The 20,880-nt window shown below is 44.2% G+C and overlaps 1 protein-coding gene across 3 annotated transcripts in view; it reads left to right on the top strand.

Moving 5' to 3' along the window:
* Positions 1–20,880, top strand: part of cluha (clustered mitochondria (cluA/CLU1) homolog a) — a 106,826-nt gene that overhangs the window by 31,549 nt on the left and 54,397 nt on the right. For all 3 annotated transcript variants that reach the window (XM_041197204.1, XM_041197203.1, XM_041197202.1), the window contains exon 2: positions 4,152–4,342. In XM_041197204.1, the coding sequence (XP_041053138.1) occupies positions 4,166–4,342 (177 nt within the window). In that variant the 5' untranslated portion in view covers positions 4,152–4,165. The remainder of the gene's footprint in view (positions 1–4,151; positions 4,343–20,880) is intronic.

Below are 20,880 nucleotides of genomic sequence, written 5' to 3'. Positions count from 1 at the left end.
ACCCTTCTGCTGGAAGCAGTTTCTCCTTATTTACTCTCATCAAACCCTGTTATGAATTGAACACTTCCATCAAATCTCCCCTTAACCTTCTTTGTTCTAAGGGATACAATTCCAGCTTCTCTAGTCTCTCTGCATCCCTGGTAGCATTCTAGTAAATATTCCCTGCACACTGTCCAAAGCCTTGTCTTTTTTAAAGTGTGGTGCCCAGACATAGCCACAACATTCCAGCTGATAGCTAACCAGTGCTTTATAAAATTTTAGCATAACTTTTCCTTGCTTTAAGTCTCCCAAATGCCTTTTTAAACAGCCTTCTCAATCTGTCTTGCCACCTTTAAAGGTGTGTGTACATGGACCCCAGGCCCCTCTCTTCCTGCACCACCCCTTAAAATTGTGCCATTCAGTTTATGTTTCCTCTCCTCATTCTCCCAACCAAAATGAATCACTTCACACTTCTCTGTGTTAAATTTCATCGGCAGTGTGTCTGCCAATTTCTCCAGTCTCTTCTGAAGTCTGTTACTACGATCCTTGAAGTATCATGCCAAAATGTAGTACGCAGTAAAACCATATGTTGTTAAACCTAATCTGTTTGTAGGTAAGTGGAAGCTCTCAAATTCGGGAAGCAAAAATACAAATTCTTTTGTGGTTTTTATCTTTTTAACAAATCCGGCTTTTTTGCTGGTGCATCTTTGCTTCTCCGTGTTCGGTTTCACTTTCACAGGGGTTTTTCAAGCGTTTTCACGTCATTTCTTTCGACCAACTAGGCAGCTCATCAGTAGGGTCCTAGGGTGAGGTGCTGCCTTTTGTGGGACCATTACTCGCTGTAGGTGTGGAATGTGCCTTATGTCGGCTGTTTCCCAGTGAAATTTTACGGTGACCAGTTGCTGTGAGCACCTGTAACCGATGCAGAAATGGGAAACGTTCACTTAGACATGAAACGCCTCCTGGGGGAGTGGCGGAAGGGGTGGTAGTTTGGTCGCAGTGTGGTAGCTACTTCAGGGACACGTGATCTTTCATGCTGCAAGGTCCCTGTTGCCAGTGGGTGCGTGCACTGCGTGACTCTTGTGCAGTTGAACAAATCCTTCAAGAAAAGCTGAAAGAAAATAAATTGGGCTTAACCCGGTAATTGCCGTTTGATTTAAACTTTATCTGTAATTTTCAGCTTTAAACCCTCAATTTATTGTACACCAAGATTATTGTAGTCATCAGATTGTTGGTCACTGATTTTTGGAGGACTGAAATGGTGATGGGAGTGTTAGATGCAGAACCCCTGATTCCTCAACCACTGCTAATCTGAGTGTTACTCTGAAATAATGCTTCTACTGACAAACGTTACCTTGATCCAAAATGCGAATGCAGGATTATCTTGTGGATAAATCCCACTTCTAGGTTCTTTGGCCACTTGAGTCTACCATCAGTTGCATACCTCTTGTACAGAAGTCCAGAGACAGATATAACATTTCCTAACTAATGCGAGTTCAGAGGCAGGTAAGGGTGTAAAAGTTCAGGCATTCATCAACAAGAATCATTAGCTTTAAACTGTTGGATCACTTAACGTGTAAAATTCTGACGTATGCCCTCGATTTCATGGTGTCTCACAGCTGCCCCAGTTGTAAATTAATCTTGAGTCTTGCTGATGAATGCCTGTATTTTCATGTCCTCAGCTGCCTCTGTCACCTCCATCATTGTATGAACTTGTGGCCGTTATAATCGGTGAGACTTGTGAACTAGAGATGTTTACACTCGAGAAAGAGCTTGTATTTAGATGGCATCTTATAACAGCCTCCAGATACCCCAGAGCACTTTATAAGCAATGGATTATGTGCAATCACTGTGAACATGGGCAAATACAGCAGCTGATTTGCATAAAGCAAGAACTGACAAATAGCAAAGATATCACCAAGCGTTGGCCTGTTTTTGGTAGTGTTGGTTGATGCAGGAATGTTAGGGCACATGGAGGATGACCTGCTCTTTAAGCTAGTGCTGTGGGATCTTTTTTATGTCCAGTCCCGATGAAAGGTCATTGACCTGAAATGTTAACCCTGTTTCTCTCTACACCTGCTGAATATTTCCAGCATTTTTTTTGTTTGGATTTCCAGCATCCACAGTGTTTTGCTTTTATATTTAGATAGGGCCTAGGTGTAGCATCTTGTCTAAAAATCTGAAATTCGATCGATTTTATTAATTTATGGGCTGGTACCAAGAAAAAATATGACCCATTTAAAAACTGCTGGATTGTTGGGCCTTATAATTAGTTCAATAATGCCTTTTGGAGAAGGGAAGTTGCTAATCTTAGTCAAAGTCTACACGGGTTGACTCTGAAGTGGTCTGGCAAGGCAGGTGGGTGATTAATAATGCCATGTCAGGTCACCTATATCCCAATAATAACATATATTTTTTAAAAAGTTCAATATGAAAATAGCCTGTTAAATTTTACCTGTTCCAGTGATTATTTTGAGCAAGAAAAGCTTTATTTAATAAATGCATTTGGTGGGATATCATCTGATCTGTTAATTGTTTGAAATGGGATCGCATCTATGGAATCCGCCCAAGTCATGGTGCACCCATCGGTGTATGCATCATACGTTTTAGTTAATACTCTAATAAAGTAATATGCTGTTTGGCTGAAAGAAGTGTATTATCCAGGGTTATATGGTTGAATTTTAATAACCATAATTGTGATGGAATGCTCTCCACTTGCCTTATTGACTGCAGCTCCAACAGTACTCAAGAGGCTCGACACCTTCCAGGACAAAGCAGCCCACTTGTTTGGCCCCCCATCCACCACCTTCAACATTCACTCCCTCCACCAATGATGCACAGTGGCTGCAGTGTGTACCATCTACAAGATGCACTGCAGCAACTTGTCAAGGCTCCTTTGATAGCACCATTTGAAACCCATGACCTCTACCACCTAGAAGGACAAGGGCAGCAGATAGATGGGAACACCACCACCTGCAAGTTCCCCTCCAAACCACTCACGATCCTGACTTGGAATTATATTGCTGTTCCTTCACTGTTGCTGGGTCAAAGTCCTGGAGCAACCTCCCTAACAGCACTGTGGGTGTACCTACACCACATGGACTGCAGCGGTTCAAGAAGGTGGCTCACCACCACCTTCTCAAGGGCAATTAAGGAAGGGCTGTAAATGTTGGCCTAGCCAGCGATGCCTTTGTCCCGCGAATGAATTATATATATATAAAAAAAAATCTGCATCTTTAACTTGGAGTGTAGTAATTTATAAAAAGCCCCCAGTGTAACTTCCCACTCGAAAGGGACATGAAACTCCTTTCAGTCGTGGCTTGTTTTTTCGCTGAGCTTCATGGTTCTTCCCTCCCTGCTCTCTTTCCTTTCCCTGGCCATTTCACTGCACAGAAGTATGAAACCAATTTTTTTGCTCCAAAGCTCTCAGCAAATTGCAGTCTCATATTTTGCAAAGAGAAAATGTACTTTAAATGGGTTGTCTTCATGCAATGTGAATTTTAAGATAATTTGACTTCAAAACTAAGTGGTGGATGTCAGATAATCTTGGCGCATTACAAAAGGATGGTTTTCTTCACCCCTTGAATGTGCTGACCTATACTTGAGCACGTTTACTCACTAAACCAGCCAGGCAGCTAAAGTAGGAATTTCACACACTAATTTCCTTTAGCCTTGTCAAATGTGCGAAATGGAGCTTGCCAGTCTGGAGAATTCATTTTTTGTTACCCAGTCTCTGTACAGTGATTTGGGACAGTATTAATGTCCATTGTTTTTAATTTGCTCATTGGAAGGTTTTACCTTCAAGAACCAGTTTTCAACAATTCTCCTTTTGAATTGACTTTTCTCCCTCTCTTCCCCAATCACTTTCTAAGAGGTGATTGGCACCTAAAGTACTTTATGCTGCTCTTCAGCCAAACGAACATGCTTGTTTTTACTGCTACTTTGCAACTTAGAAATGACCTAAGGCAATTCCTTCTTCTGAAGACTGGGGCACTTGCTGTATTGAAACATTAGTGGTGACCCAAGTCCTATTACTCATACTGTCACAGTGTTAGTGAGAGACTGTTTGCTAGTGATAATGATGCATTTGGTTGCTTGACTTGAGTAAATTGTTGGTTGCTGGAAATGCTGAGGGAATTGTTTTTTCTTCATCTGTTGTGTTTTATTTGCAGCCCATTCATCAGGCATGCCATTAGTCAACGGCGATGGTGGGCATGATCATTCTGAGGCGGAAAACCACAAAGAGAGGGAAGACGGCGAGACCCACGCAGATGATGGGAATGAACAAGAAGTAATAGTTATCCAGGATACTGGATTCACTGTCAAGATACATGTCCCTGGGATAGAACCTTTTGACCTGCAGGTTAGTGTGGTAACAGTTCATGTCCAAGTCAGTTGGCTTTGAGAAAGTGCATTAGGTTTCAAACAGAGGCTTGTTAATCCATAATCCAGTGCCTTTTTGGCAGCCTCCAAGCTATTTCCAACTTTTCTTGAAGCTTTAGGGTGGTTAAGAAAACCACAAAGTATGGAGATCCGAAATAAAAAAACTGAAAATTCTGCAAATAGACAGCAAGCCTGTCAGAATCTGAAATTAGAAAATCCCCTTTGTTGGTGTGGCAGTCTGTGAAAACTATTAGGGGGATTGTGCGCAATATGTGTCTCACTGGTTTTTCACCAGTTAACGTACCCACCATTGTGCGCATTCAATAGCACAATTACATTTTTAACATTGTGAAATATCCCAGTGAACTTCAGAAAGGAAAGGGGAGAATGGGCACCGAGGAGGAGTTATGGACCGGTGGTAAAAGGTGGGCGTAGTTGTGTTTTTGAAGGTGGGAAGAGAGGAATGGTTTTGGGAGAGAATTTGTGTAGTGGAGGAAGGTGGGTAGCCACTTTTTCACTAGCAACTGCTCCAAGTGAAGGGTGTGAGCTGGGAAGTAGAGATCTATGTGGATAACCTGGACTCTTAGTATTAGTTTCTTTCTGAATGAATATGCTCCTGGCTTTTTATCGTAGACTGTCCAAATATTATCTGGCATTAGATACTGGTGATTAGGACCTGCAGTCTTTAATTTGAGGCTGGTTTCCAGTTTCATTTGGATCAAGAGATGGTGTTGTTATAAACTATCTTCATAACAGGCAGAACTGGAATGTTGCTTCTGCTGTGAGTGTATACCGGTTATTAAGTGCTAGGAAGCTAAATAGATGCTGCTGATCGCGGACAAATACACTCATAGCACATAGTCCGGAGGACATTCAGCTGCTTGTCAATTGCTTCATCCTAGCCTCAGAACACTTTGGCCTGACAATAATTCTGAAGAAGACAGAGATTTTGTATCAACCTGCCCCTGGCCATGTACCCCAAGGCCCCACAGTTACTATCAACAGCACACCTCTCCATTCAGTACTGAAGTTTTGCTGTCTTGGAAGTATCTTCTCGCTGGAGGTTGAAACCAACCATCGCCTGGCAAAAGCAAGTGCAATGTTTGGCAGGCTGACCCACTGACTTTGGAAAAAAGCATGGCGTTTGTCTCAGGACAAAGATAAAGTCTACTAGGCAGTGGTTCTTACATCGCTTCTTTATGGGTGTGAGACTTGGACAAGCTACCAGCGTCACACAAAGCCACTAGAAACCTTCCATCTTGGCTGTTTTGAGATCTATTTACAACCTCAGCAGAACAAAATCCCCAACACCGAGGCTCCTGCAAGGCATTGCCTACTTGGCATCGAGAGCATGCTCCCCAGAGCTCAGCTTCGCTGGATCGATCATGTGGTTCACATGGAGGAGTTCTGCGCACCAAAGGCAGTACTGTACAGCCAGCGGAGCATGGGAACCCCCACCACAGGATGTTCCAAACTTGGAGATAAAGTCAATCAGAAAACCAACTTTGGGGCTTTCAAACTGGATCCCAGTACTTGGGGGGAAAGCCAACTTTGGACAGACCCAAATGGAGAAGTCTCTAACGTCAAGCCACTTCAACATTTCAGGAGAACCGAGTCCAGAGCCTTTAGGACACCCATCCCTCCAACAAAAGATAGGTAAAAAATGATGTTGTGAAGAGAACACAAGGAGGTTGCTGATGGATATAGATAGGTTGAGTGGGCAAAAGTATGGCAGACGGACTATAATGTGGAAAATGTGGTGTTGGTAGGAAGAATAAAAAAGCACTGTATTACTTAAACGGAGAATGGCTGTAGAATTCCGAGGTGCAGAGGGATCTAGGTGTTCTAGAGCATTAGTCACAGAAAATTAGTATGCAGGTACAAGTAATTAAGAAAGCGACCGGAATGCTATCCTTTATTATGAGAGAAATTGAACATACAAGTAAGGGTGTTATGCTTCAGTTATACAGGGCGTAGGTGAGATCACATCTCGAATACTGTGTGCAGTTTTGGCCTCTTTATTTAAGGAAGGATGTGTTGGAGGTGGGTTTACTAGATTGATATCTGGAATGAGCAGGTTGTTTAATGGGGAAAGGTGGGACAGATGGCTTGCTTCCACTGGAGTTTAGAAGAGTGAGGGGTGACTTGATTGAATTAATAAGATCCTGAATGGTATTGACAAGGTGGACGTGGAAAGGATGTTTGGTCTAGTGGGTGAGTCTAGAACTAGGGGGCACTATTTTAAAATTAGGGATTGCCATTGTAGAACAGAGATGAAGAGAATCTTTTTCTCTGAGAGTTGTGTGACTTTGAACTCTTTGCCTCAGAAGGTGGTGGTGGCAGGTTCATTGAGTATTTTTAAGGCGGAGGTAGATAGATTCCTATCAGGCAAGGGAATCAAAGGTTGTCGGAATTCGAAACACAAGCAGATCAGCCATGATCTTATTGAATGGCAGAGCAGGCTCGAGAAGCTGAATGCCTATTTCCGCCCCTATTTTCTAGGTTTGTATGTAACACTGACTTTATTTGCAGTATTTGCAATCCATTATGCAAATCAGGACTTGGTCCAACATCACACATGAGACGACATGGAAGTAGATTGTAAACCGTTTTTTGCTGATCACTCATCCATTGAAGTGACAGGAGAATCCATCACATCCTACATTGTTATGGTTAGGGGAAAAGCCCTGGGGCAAGTTGAGCCTCATTCCATCTATTTTATAGTGGGTTCCCATGCATTTCTCAATTACTTTCCATCTGATGGCATCTGCAGGGCTGTCCTATGGAGAAACCTTCAGATAATTAAACGTTACTCTCTAGGTTTAATGGTGTCACATGGCCCGCATTCCTAATGGTGTGCTGTGGATGCAGAATGAAGAAGAAAGATTAACCATGTTACAGAGTAGACTTCGCTGTTCGAAAAGCGTTCAAAAAGGACCTAAGACTCCCATAAATCTTTCTCTGCAGGCCTGGGTTCAATGCGAAGTATTGGTGGCATTCGGTTTATGTGAACTAGCAGAGGCCCTAGGTTTTTATATGATACTGGACTAAGTCATTTGCACTGCCTTTCTGAATCAACAGGATGCCTGTCTTGCTCACATCTTGTGATGGGTATGTATATTTGGAGAACGAAGGTGATCCGACCAGGTAGACGCCTGTTTACTCAGCTGCTCCCTTTTAAACCCTTTGCTCCAATTCTCTGTTGCTGGAAAAGGTGCTTCAGCACCTGTTAGTTTCTACATAAATAATCATTCAAAAAGCCTCCTGTTGACTGCAGCTGCAGCTTCTAAGCGAGACCGTGCCATTATTTGCTACATCTGCAGGTCATTGTTGGAACCATCCAGCTCATAAGAGTTGGGGTGAAGCAAGGAACTGGAGGTTTAATGTGAGACGGATGTAATCACTAACCCATGTTAATGTCCTCCTGCTTTCTGCCAAGGAGTGGAAATTGGCTGTGCTTTAAATAGATGATCTGATTCCACCAGATACACCAATTAAATCGAATCTGGGAGATTGCATTCACTCTTTAAATGCAATATTTATACTCAATTCTCTTAATGTGACTTTTTTCTAATCTTGTAATCCATCCATAAATTATTTTACTCTGCGTGCTTGTTTGCTGCCTCTTTCTTAAAAAAAAATGTTTTTAAATATAACAGTATTAGTGTATCTTCCATGGCATTACTGGAGGTGAGTCAGAAGATGCGTTTAAAGAGCGATTCAGGAAGGAAGTACGTACTAGAATTAAGACTTTCAGCATATCATACTCATTGATCTTCTGTGTTGATGCATACGTGGACTTGGGACCAGGTTCAATTTTCAGGTAAAGTGAGGTTAGAGGATTTGGGGGGGGAACAGGGACGTAATTAAACCCCCATATTGAAGTCATGAAATATAACAATAAAGATAGAATACAGAATAAATTCGTTTGTTCATATATGCAGTGGAAACTGTCCAAGTAAATTTGTCATGCTGCAGCTGCACCCTCCTACCAGTGGAAGCACTCATTATAATTGTGGACCTTGGAATTTATGATAGAATTGACCAGGAGTTCGTGCAGCCGCAGAATTTTTATTATTGATTTTCTCAAATGCACGGAACGTTTTGACGGTCCTCTGGTCAGTCATTTCAGGGGTGTTTGTGGGATCTATCTATGTGAAAAATTGCTGCAATGTTTTCTCATGTAGCAGGCATTGCACTTACAATAATTCCATTCACAGAATGTGGGCTTCGCTGGCTGGGCCAGCATTTATTCCCCATCCCTAGTTGGCCTTGAGAAGCAAGTGTTAGTGCAGCAAGTTATGATGATCTGGAATGTTCCGCCTGAAAGGGGCGGAAGAAGCCAATTCAGTAGCAACTTTTCAAAGGGAATTGGATATATACGTGAAAAGGGTGATGAGATGCCCATCCCTAACTGCCCCTGAGAAGGTGGTGGTGGTGAGCTGCCTCCTTGAACTGCTGTAGTCCATGTGGTGTAGGTACACCCACGGCGCTGTTAGGGAGGAGCTCCAGGATTTTGACCCAGCGACAGTGAAGGAACAGCAATATTGTTTCAAGTCAGGATGGTGAGTGGCTTGGAGGCGAACTTCAGGTGATGGTGTTCGCATGTGCCTGCTGCCCTTGCCCTTCTAGGTGGTAGTGGTAGTGGTTGTGGGTTTGGATGGGCTGCCTAAGTATGAAACGCATCTGGCCATAGCCCAGAAAGCTACATAAATATATATTTTTAGTTCTTTCTTTGGACCCTGAGAAGCTTTTTTACTTGGAAAAAGCACATTTTGGAAGGCCTCGAAATGATTGATGTTTTACTGTGCAGTTTGGATAAAGAACTCTCAACTTTGCAATGTCTCTTTTTTTGTTTTTGTCCCGCTCTCCCTATTGACACTAACTCAGAAGGCAGCTCCCTTATTAAATCCTAGACACCATACTTTAAGGAGCGTGTCAAACTGGTTCACCAGAATTGTTTTTTCTTCTTTCATGGGATGTGGGAGTCACTTGCCCTTTGAACTGTGTGGCTTTCTGAGCCATTTCAGAGGGCAGTTAAGAGTGAGCCATATTGTTGTGGGTCTGGAGTCACATGGACCAGGCAAGGATGGCAGATTTCCACAAAATGGGTATTCATGACAGTCGATGATTGGTTTCATGGTCATCGTTAATGATGCTAGCTTTCAATTCCGTGAAGTTAACTTTCAATTCTATATTAATTGAACTTAAATTCTACCAGCTGCTGTGGTGGGATTCGAACCTGTGTCCTCCAGAGTATTGGCCTGGGCCTCTGGATTACTAGTCCAATGAGATTACCACTATGCTACCATCTCCCTCTATGATAGCAGGATTGAGGGACTAAAATTGCCTGGAGAAACTAGAGAAGCTGTGATTGTTCTCCTTCGAGCAGAGAAGGTTAAGGGGAACTTTAATAGAGATGCTCAAAATTGAGAGAGTAGAGCAGGTAGGAAGAAGCTGTTTCTACTGGCATGTGGGTCAGTAGAAGGACACCGATTTAAGATACTTGGTTAAAAAGAAATCCTGGGGAATTGAGATTTTACTTTTAACGCAGCAAGTTATGATGGTCTAGTATGTTCTGCCTGAAAGGGTGGGGAAGCAGATTCAGTCGCAACTTTTAAAAGGGAATTGGATATATATGTGAAAAAGGAAAAAGAATGGCAGGGCTGTGGGGGAAGAGCAGGCAAGTGGAACTAATTGGACAGCTCTTTGAAAGAAATAGCATAGGGGTGATGGGCTATATGATTCTTAAAGTTTGCTGTTGTCTTTTGACATGAGTAATTAATCATCCACAGTAATGTGATCTTAATAGATGATGTGCATTGTTCCTTTTCCCTCTACTGGTTAAAAAATCTTGCACCTTATGAAAATTCCTCTTGCCCCGTGGCTTAGTAGATGAAGACATTTCCTGGTAGTTAGTTGGACCCTGAGGTGCCGGAGTCGTTTGCAGGCCTGGGCTGAATTAGCCCCCTCTCTCTGCCAGGCTGGGTATTACAGTTGGTCTCAGTACCCTAGGGGAGGGGAAGCACCATCCAGTTTTCGGTGACCCAGGGTTAAACAGTATCAGTGTGGATATTGTGTGACAGGCTTGGTTTGGCTGTGGTGCCCTCTGCAGTTGAATAGTAGTGAAGATGCACTGCCCAGGCCCATAGATGAGTATTAGCCAATTGGGTAAAGTACTGCAGGCACATCCTGAGGAAAAGGAGAAAATTGGAAAAGATGGGGTGGTGTTGATGGAATTGTGTCATAAGATGTGTCTTGGAATTTTATTTTTCTGTAAGGGTAATTTGAGGTTTAAACCTCAATTTTCTTAACATGTAGTTATGACCTTCACGTTACATACTTAGTTATTGCGACCGGGAGGAACTGGAAGATCAACACCATTTTTTTTATAAACAAATACCTGGTTCAGAATGTTGGATTACATCAAGGTTGCAAAAATTTAAATAGGCTTTATTTAAATTGTCCCCCTCGACTTCCACCCCTACCCTGCTTCCTCAGCTCTTTTTAAGGGTATAATTTGACCTATCTGGCAGGCCTCCCAGTATTTGAACCAAGTGGCATATCAGCTGGTTATTTGACGGTGGTGACGATCACAGCCATGCCTGACCCTATTCCTTCCCTAATATCTACACTACACTTTGTTGTAGCAGTAGTAGTAGTTGTTACAGGTGAGCAAGCAGGAGTGGGAGAGGTGGGTAATTCTATGGTTTGTGTTTTCTTTTCATTTTTTCAAAACCCACCCAGCCCGCTCTCCATCTGTAACCTTTGAACACTGAGGCCAAGTGAAGCACCTCTGCTGCTGCCCTGACTGAGATTTGCAGACCAGGGATCATGTCTGTGATCATCTTCGGCCTGAATGTTGACAAGGTCGACAGGCTGTGTGTTCAAGCCTTACATTAGGACTTGAGCACATAATATAGGCTGACACTTCAAAGCATCACAAAGAGAGTGCTGCACTGTCGGAGGTGCTGCCTTTTGTAGAGTCATGGAGTCAGTGGCACAGCAGGAGACCATTCAGCTCATTGAGTCCGTGCTAGGATAGCATGGGTACAACATAAAACCAAGACACCGCCTTTTGGCTTGAGCACTTCTTGCCTAGCATTTATTCCTTCATGAATGTTGAGATTAACTGATCATCCATCGCATCGACATGGTAGGTTCCAGAAAAGTGGCTGCCACGTTTGCCTGCAAAACAAGAGACAATGTTTTCAGAAATAATGGAGGTGTGAAGCACTTCAGAGCATCCTGAGGATATGAAAGAGTGTGTGTGTTTTGGCCTTTTCCTCACCGCACAATGTAATTCTGCTTGCGAGCCAAAGCATCAGGGAAATCTAAATGGCTGGGAGTTCTAAATGTGTTGTTTGTGAGAGTGGGTCTTCAGACTGTGACACCTGATTGCAGTGAGATTCGCAGGCCCACGCTTGCACCATCACAGGGTGTTTTCTCAGCTTCCGCTTGGGTGTTTCCCGGGAGAGCATGTGAAGGAGCAGTATAACAGATGCTGCTGATGCAGCTCCAAGGGCTTGGGGATGATGCAATGGCATTAAAAGATCAAGATGAAAAACAACCTTTCCAAGCCTCCTCCTGAAAGAGAACCTGGTCTAAGAACTGGAAGTGTAAAATCCCTTAAAGGGCCTGAGGCTTCCGTCAAATTAGAATTTTGCCTGTTTTTTTTTGTTGCTGGAAATGTTATCCATCATTTCCTCAGGCTCACTTATAGCTCCATGGTCATGGCTGAAGGGGCAGTTTATGTGTGCAGCTTGGTGTTGAATCTTAATGGGCTATTTGACTGCAAAGGGCATCACAGGCCAAGCCAGGGCAGGAACTCTTTTTTTTATTTTAAACTTGTTCTCCCTCTCTAATGCAGGGGTGCCAAGGCTAACTGCAGCACGCTTACTGCAAGTGTGGCTGAGATAAGCTAATTCATGTGTTAGCCTTGGCTCAGTGGTTAGAAATCTTGACTCTGAGTCACCAGGCTGTGGGTTCGAGTCCTGTTCCAGAGTTTTTTTCTTTATTCTTTCATGGTGTGTGGGCATTGCTGGCAAGGCTAGCACTTGTCGCCCATCCCTAATTGCCCTTGAACTAAATAGCTTGCTCAGCCATTTCAGAGGGCATTTAAGAGTCAGCCACATTGCTGTGGGTCTGCAGTCAAATATAGGCCAGACCAGGTAAGGAGGGCAGATTTCCCTCCCTAAAGAACATTAGTGAACCTAGTGGGTTTTTACAACAAACAGTGGTAGTTTCATGGACAGACTACTGAGAATAGTTTCCAATTCCAGATTTTTATTACCATGAATTTGAATTTAAATTCCACCAACTACTGTGTTGGGATTTGGACCACTACCCCCAGAGCATCAGTCTAGGCCCCTGGATCACTAGCCCAGTGATATTACCACTGCGCCGCCGTCTCCACTTGAGCATAAAATCTAGGCTGACGCTCCTGTGCAGGACTGAGAGAAAGCTGTGCTGTTCAGAGATGCTGTCCTTTGGATGAGATGTTAAACCAAGGCCTTATCTGCTCCATCAGGTGGATGTTTTAAAAAAAAAATCCTGTGGCACTACTTTGAAGAAGAACAAGAGGGTTATCTGCGCTGTCCTGGACAATGTTTATTCCTCAAACAAGATTACTAAAACAGATTATCCGGTCAATATCGCATTGCTGTTTGTGGGAGCTTGCTGTGTGCAAATTGGCTGCTGCGTTTCCTACATTACAACAGTGACTAGGCTTCGAGACGCACTTCATTGGCCATAAAGCACTTGAGAGATCCGGAGGTCCTGAAAGGCACTATATAGATGCAAGTCTTTCTCTTTGTTTCTTTATAACTTGGCACAGAGTTAGGATCTCAAACTCCTGTAAAAGAATGGAAATTTCTGCTGATGCAAGTCACATCTTGAGGCTTTTCTTCCCCCTAACCCCATCCCCCCTGCTTTCTCCAGCTCCTCCTTTCCTGCTCGCTTCTCAGAGATGCTTGGGTAAGCCTCCACATTCCTGCTCTATATGCATTTGCACATACACACACACACACGGGAGCGTTTAAAGTGGAGATGATTCACATCCTCGCCAGGTTTGAGCTAGACAGGGCTGGATCCACATTGGTACTGTCTGCTTTCAGCAGGCATGTGCATTCATCAGTGAAGGCTCACTGAACATTCCCATCCATCCCTGTGACGGACAAAGTCTCCAACAAATGTTTGGAAATGAATTCAGCTTCTGTGATCTTGAAAATTAACCCTTTCAGAGCCAGATCCAAAGGGATTTGAAGACCATTTGGACTAAATTAATACAATTTATTCTCTGGCTCCTTCCTGCCTCCAGCATGCCAGGAAAACACAGCAGACTTTATTCAAGCTAACAAAGTGATTACAAACGGGTGTAGGCGTCAAGCCTCCGATTTTAATAGAAGCTGGACTTGGTTCACAGGGTTTCTCCAGCCGAATGTTATCATGAGAAACTGGGAGCAGGGCTACTCATGGAAATATCTGCCTTTGAAACCCTGCTGAGGTTTGAAGAGGTATTCAGCAGCATCCTATATTACAGCAGTGTTTCACAGCTGAGAGACCTCAACGTCAGCTTGGTTTCAATCTCAAATAAATTTAATTGTGTGCTGCGGGCCAGGAGAATACCCAATTGCCTTTCTCTTGTGTGTAGGTTTGTTTTCCACTTTCTTCCCCTTGTCTGGTTATGCACCTCAAATCTGGGGCGACTGATGGGGGTGTTTTCCCAGACTTTTGTTACTTTGGACAAGAAAAGGCACACTGCAAGTTGCCTGGCAACCCTCCTTCCATCTCTGGTCTGCTTTTTTTTTTTTGCTGCCCTCCTCTCACCGTACGAGGTATTTTAAGGAACTCTTAACAAAAGCAGATAAGATAAAATCAGAAAATGCTGGACACATTCAGCAGGTCTGGCAGCCTCCTGAGGGGAGTGGAAGACAGGCGTAAAGTTCCAGGCTGACCCTACCTCAGGACTACATAGTTTTCTCAAAAGAGTACAATCTAATTAGCAATAAGGGGGACCTATCAGCTAAAGGTCAAACAGGCTAATGAAAGTGGATAACCCCTTAAAGGGGCACTGCAACTAAAGAACAGAAACACAAAGGCAACTTGCAAAAAATCAAATTAAAATGTGATTGTGGGGGTGAGGGGTCAGTAGTGCACCCCAGCCCCCTGCGGTGCCCATCGATCACCAGAAGGCCTCTGGCCTCGCTTTCCAGTGAGCGAACATAGCCGTGGAAGAGGGGCAGAGAGTCAGGTGGGGGGTGGGGGAGCGGGGGCCTTAACCGCCTGCTGCCTGGATCTGTTGGTGGCCAATTTGGCCAGGCCCAGGAGCAGGTCCACGAGGAGGCCCTCCTCCCTCCCTGCCGCTCGCTACACCGGGTGCCCAAAGACTAGGAGTGTGGGACTGAAGTGCAGCCAAAAATTAAGTAATAAATGTTTTAAATAACTAAAAAGGGGTTGCCGCCTACAGCAACCCATGTACACATGGTCCATGGACTCCTCAAGGCCGCAAAAAAACACAGGAGTCTTGGGAGTCCGTGAACCGATGCGTCCTACAGTTGTATGGGACTGCTGCATTCAACACCCTCCACCCCAGGTCCCCAATGGCAAGCGGGAGGGCTTGTGGGTAGCAAGCCCTCCACTGGGGACCTCTATTGCCAGACGGCAACAGGGCACATCAAGGTATGTCTGGACAGTGGGCGAGGGCAAGGAGGTGAAGGGTGTGCAGCAGCAGCCCCCACAGAAAACCCCTCTGCACCGAGCTAAAAGGCACAGAGGGCATTTCCATGAGGCAACTCAGATGTTGGGGTTCCAGCTCCCGAGGGAGTGGTCAGCCGATGTGAAATTCCACCCAAGCAGGGGTACACTCAGACGGGAGTCCACCGCACACTTGAACCTCCTTGAGACCTCGTGTGCTGTTGTGGCTGAGTACAAACCATAGAAAGATTACGGTGCAGAAAGAGGCCATTCAGCCCATGGTGTCTGCACCAGCCAAAAAGAGAAAAAGAAACTAGCCGCTCGTTTTAATCCCACTTTCCAGCGCCTGGTCCGTAGCCTTGCAGGTTACAGCAATAGATACAGATCCAGGTACCTTTTAAATTAGTTGAATGTTTCAACCTCAACCACCAACTTAGGCAATGAATTCCAGACGCCCACCCAGTACTTTCTATACTCTCTCTCTAGGTTTTCTACAGTATTAAGTTTTTTATGATTGTTATAAGCTTTCTTTTTCTGCTTTATCATGGCCTATGTACTTCGGGATAACCAGAGGGCTTTAGATTTGACAGTACCGCCCTTTTTCTTTGTGGGGACGCCTACACTGTGCCCGGAGAATGTCACCTTTGCCTCCCACTCATTTGACACTGCTTTTCCACCTTCTGGTTGAAAATGTTTTTCCTCATGTCCCCTCTAATCCTTCTACCAATCACCTTAAATCCATGCCCCCTAGTAATTAACCCCTCAGTTAAGGAAAACAAGTCTTTCCTGTCTACCCTATATAGGCCCCTCATAATTTTGTACACCTCAATTAGGTCACCCCTCAGCCCCCTCTGCTCTAAGGAAAGCAACCCCAGCCTATCCAATCTCTCCTCATAGCTGCAATTTTCAAACCTTGCCAACATTCTTGTAAAACTCCTCTGCACTCTCCTCTTCAGAGCAATTATGTCCTTCCTGTAAGGTGGTGACCAGAACTGTACACAAAATTCCAGTTGTGGCCTAACCAGTGTTTTATACCGTTCCATCATTACATCCCTGCTTTTGTATGCAATATCTCACCCAATAAAGGAAAGCATACAAATGCTTTCTTGACCACCTTGTCCACCTGCCACTTTCAAGGACCTGTGGCCATGCACTTCAAGGTCTCTCACTTGCTCAACCCCTCAATAGCTTCCTGTTTGAGTGTCCCCTTGCTTTGTTTGCCTTCCCCAAATTCATTACCCCTCACTTTTCCAGATGGAATTCCATTTGCTACTTTTCCGCCCACTCAACCAAACTATTGATATAATTCTGGAGTCGACAGCTATCCTCTTCACTATCAACTACACAGCCAATTTTTGTGTCATCTGCAAATTTCCCAATCATGCCTCCCACATTTAAATCTAAATCATTAATATATACAAGAAACAGCAAGGGCCCCAACACTGAGTCCCGTGGAACACCACTGGAAACCGTTTTCCATTTCCAAAAACATTCATCGACCACCACCCTTTGTTTCCTGTCACTGAGCCAATTTTGGATCCAACCTGCCATCTTCCCCTGTACCCCATTGAATCTCACTTGCCTGATCAGTCTGTTATGTGGGACCTTGTCAAATGCCTTACTGAAATCCATGTTGACAACATCCACTACACTACCCTCATTATTCTTCCTTGTTACTCCTCAAAAAAATTCTATTAAGTTAATAAGACACGATCTTCCCCTAACAAAACCATGCTGAGTGGCCCTGATCAACCCATGACTTTTTAAGTGACAGTTTATCCTGTGTCTCAGAATTGTTTTCATTAATTTTCCTACCACCGAAGTCAGACTGACCGGCCTATAATTTTCTGGACTATCCCTTGCACCCTTTTTAAATAATGGTACAATATTTGCATACCTCCAATCCTTTGGGACCTTGCCTGTGTCTAGTGAGGATTGGAAAATTATCCTCAGAGCATCTGCTATTTCCTCCCTGGCTTCCTTCAACTGCCTGGGATACAGTCCATCCAGCCCTGATGATTTATCCACCTTCAAGGATGCCAGTGCCTCCAGTACTCCCTCTCTCACTATGCTTATTGTATCTAATATTTCACATTCTTCCTCTTTTTAACTAGAAAGTCTGCATCATCCTTCTCCTTAATGAAGACAAAGTACTAATTGAGAATCCTGCCCACATCTTTTGCATCAACCCCCTATTACTCTTCTTTCTCCTCCTGTAGAGCTGAGCTGCCTGTGGTCCCACAAACTTGGCCCTGACTTGCACTCCTCCGAGGAACCAAAGTCCTCACCGGTATCCAAAATGGAAAACCGATTGGTGAGCGGGACCCCAGGGGACTCCTCCACTACCTGCCTAATTTTCTTGGACTGCCTGGCGGTCACCCATTCCTCCAGGCTCCTAAGCTGCTCTGAATGTGCTATCCACGTAGCTTTCAGTCCCGCTGATGCGCCACAGTGACTTCAGTCACCACTCGAACTCCGAAACCTGGAGCTCGAGGTTCTGTAGCTGGAGACGCTTCCTGCACATGCATTCGTCTAGGACACTGGTAGCGTCCACAACTTCCACATATTACAAGACATGCATTCCACACAACCAAGCTGTGCTGCAATGGATTCAATTTACTTCCCTTGCATAAAACCTTATTTTACTTTGGTTTACTTATGCAACTTTATTTACCAGGCCTCGACTTAACTTTATTTCCCTATTGCTTGTGTTTCTTGCTTACATGTAAGCCCCTTCTTTTAAAAAGGTGTTGCTGACTGCCTGACTCCTCCTCTCACACTCCCCTCTAGGTGCTACTGACTGCCTGTACCAGGGTGGTTCTCTTGTACTCACCCCTCCAACCATACCAAGGTTGTGAATGGCATTGGCCATGAGCTGGACGTCCATGGACGCACGATGTGCCAATTCATGAGGTGTTATCCAGCCCACTCCTCCGCCACCCAGCCGTCCCCGACCCTGGTCACCCCAACAGCTACAGCGCCTCCTCCGCCAGCCACCTGAAGTGGTATTGGTGGAGGTGTGGATTCCTGAGCAGCGGCTCCCTGACGACAGCCTCTACTCCTGACTGGGGAGAGCTGCAGCGCAAGGCGATCATGCTCCAAACTTTGATCAGATCCTGGTAAAAGACGCGCAACAGCAGCAAGGAGCCACGAAGGCTCTTCAGGTCTATAAGCAGGAGCTGCATAGTTCAAGCTGTGCTCCTGGTGGAAGAAATTTGTCGCCAAGGCATACCACCTAGGGGGGGGCTCGATGTGAAGGTATTACTGTGTATAATGTTATTGGAAATTATTTTTAAATTGGACTTGTAGTAAGGTCTGTGTCTATGTGTGTGTCTTAATTGGATTAAAGCCAGCTAGCCTGGATACTTCAGTGTATAGTAATTAGATAAACGTAAGTTAAAAGCCAAAGTGCAATTTGCGTTTGTTGAGTAAACCATTCAAAAGAATGGGTAAAATCTTGCACCTATCTGGGAGACACCAAGCAATGTGTTTATATTACCAATAAAATTGGTGGAATGAAAGGATTATTGTTAGGAGAGGTAAAATTTTTTTTAAAAACTAGTAATACAATGGAAAATTTACATTCAAAGGGGAAGCTAGCTATAAACTAAGAGGAGTTTCTGTGTGGGGGGGCAGAGGAATTTAAGATCTAACCAGCCTGTAGGCCTACAACTGTGTCTGCAAAGGAACCAAATTGAAAAGAACTTAATTTTGAATTTGTACAGTCAAATGTGCTTTGCCTGGTGTCTGTTTAAAGTCTATGGGTTTATTATTGCCTTGGTAAAAATTTACCTGGGTTTGATTAATTTGGGTATTTGTTTAAAAGTTATTTTGGTAGTAATTTGTAGACATACGTATGTGTTTAAATTTGTTGCTAAATTAATAAATGTTCAAATTAGTTTTATATTAAAATACAACCTCTTGAGGCTTGGTGGTTTTATTCCTGAATTCAGAGCTGCATCTCAAACATACCAATTGAAAATCTAGGTTATGACAGTTGTTCAAGTTTCCCTCTGGGATTTAAACAACTCGACCTTTACCACCTGCTGTGTTGTAACAACATCTTATAAAGAGGAACAAAGCAAGGGAAAAGTGAGCTTGAAGGAAAAAGGAGCAACCTGTGATTAGGTGAATGCCAAAGTTACGATGGTACAAGACTGAAAAAGAGGCCATAATTGGCAAAACAAAAGATACATCCAAGACCCTGAGAATGTGCGAGTGGTGACAGCAGATCTGAAGCAGTCTGGTTTTCGGGAGTGGCAGTGTTGTGTCTAATCTGTGCGCCACTGCGAAGCAACTAAAACGTATCGTGCAGGTCACTCATAAATTGGTCCTTTAAGGTGGCGCGTACAACAATTTAAAAGTACTGGACATTGAAATGAACAGGGTGCACGCAGCAGCAAGAGAATTTAGAGACATCGGTTGGGATTAGAGTAGGAGGGAACAGGCAGGAGGTTGGAAAGTCTGGCAAAGCTCCAAGTTCCAGTGCCCCAGACCTGTGAGTAGGAGAAAGAAGCAAATAGAATAGGGGGTGTTGGGAAGGAGATAGATACCAATTCTTAACTGTATAATGATTTGGGGGAGGGTTTCCCCATCCCAGCTCACACACAACCTTCCTTCAGCTCTGGTACATTCACAGAATCACACAGTGCAGAAGAGGCCCTTCGGCCTATCGAGTCTGCACCGACACGTGAGAAACACCTGACCTACCTGCCTAATCCCATTTACCAGCACTTGGCCCATAGCCTTGAATGTTATGACCTGCCAAGAGCTCATCCAGGTACTTTTTAAAAGGATGTGAGGCAACCCGCCTCCACCACCCTCCCAGGCAGTGCATTCCAGACCGTCACCACCCTCTGGGTAAAAAATTTTTTCCTCACATCCCCCTAAACCTCCTACCCCTCATCTTGAACTTATGCCCCCTTGTGACTGACCCTTCGACTAAGGGGAACAGCTGCTCCCTATCCATGCCCCTCATAATCTTGTACACCTTGATCAGGTCACCCCTCAGTCTTCTCTAATCCAGTGAAAACAACCCATGCCTTTCAAACCTCTCTTCATAACTTAAATGTTTCATCCTGGTGAATCTCCTCTGCACCCCCTCCTGTACAATCACATCCTTCCTATAATGTGGTGACCAGAACTGCACACAGTACTCCAGCTGTGGCCTCACCAAGGTTCTATACAACTCCAACATGACCTCCCTATTTTTGTACTCTATGCCTCGATTGATGAAGGCAAGTGTCCCATATACCTTTCTCACCACCCCACTAACATGCCCCTCCGCTTTCAGAGATCTATGGGCACACATGCCAAGGTCCCTTTGTTCCTCAGAACTTCCTAGTGTCATGCCGTTCATTGAATACTTCCTTGTCAGATTAGTCCTTCCAAAGTGTATCACCTCACCCTTCTCAGGGTTAAATTCCATCTACCACTTATCTGCCCATTTGACCATCCCATCTATATCTTCCTGTAGCCCAAGACACTCAACCTCACTGTTAACCACCCAGCCAATCTTTGTGTCATCCGCTAACTTGCTAATCCTACCCTCCACATAGTCATCTATGTCATTTATAGAAATGACGAATAATAGGGGACCGAGCACAGATCCCTGTGGTACACCACTGGACACTGGCTTCCAGTCACTAAAGAATCCTTCTGTCATCACCCTCTGTCTCCTACAACAAAGTCAATTTTGAATCCACCTTATCAAATTACCCTGTTCCCATGTACATTTGCCTTCTTTGTAAGTCTCCTATGTGGGACCTTGTCAAAGGCTTTGCTGAAATCCATGTAAACTACATCAACTGCACTACCCTCATC

The sequence above is a fragment of the Carcharodon carcharias genome, chromosome 10, assembly GCF_017639515.1.
Source record: "Carcharodon carcharias isolate sCarCar2 chromosome 10, sCarCar2.pri, whole genome shotgun sequence".
In the NCBI taxonomy this organism is placed as follows: Eukaryota; Metazoa; Chordata; class Chondrichthyes; order Lamniformes; family Lamnidae; genus Carcharodon; species Carcharodon carcharias.
Note: the sequence above shows the minus strand (reverse complement) of the source record. Positions and strands in the feature narration are given on the sequence as shown.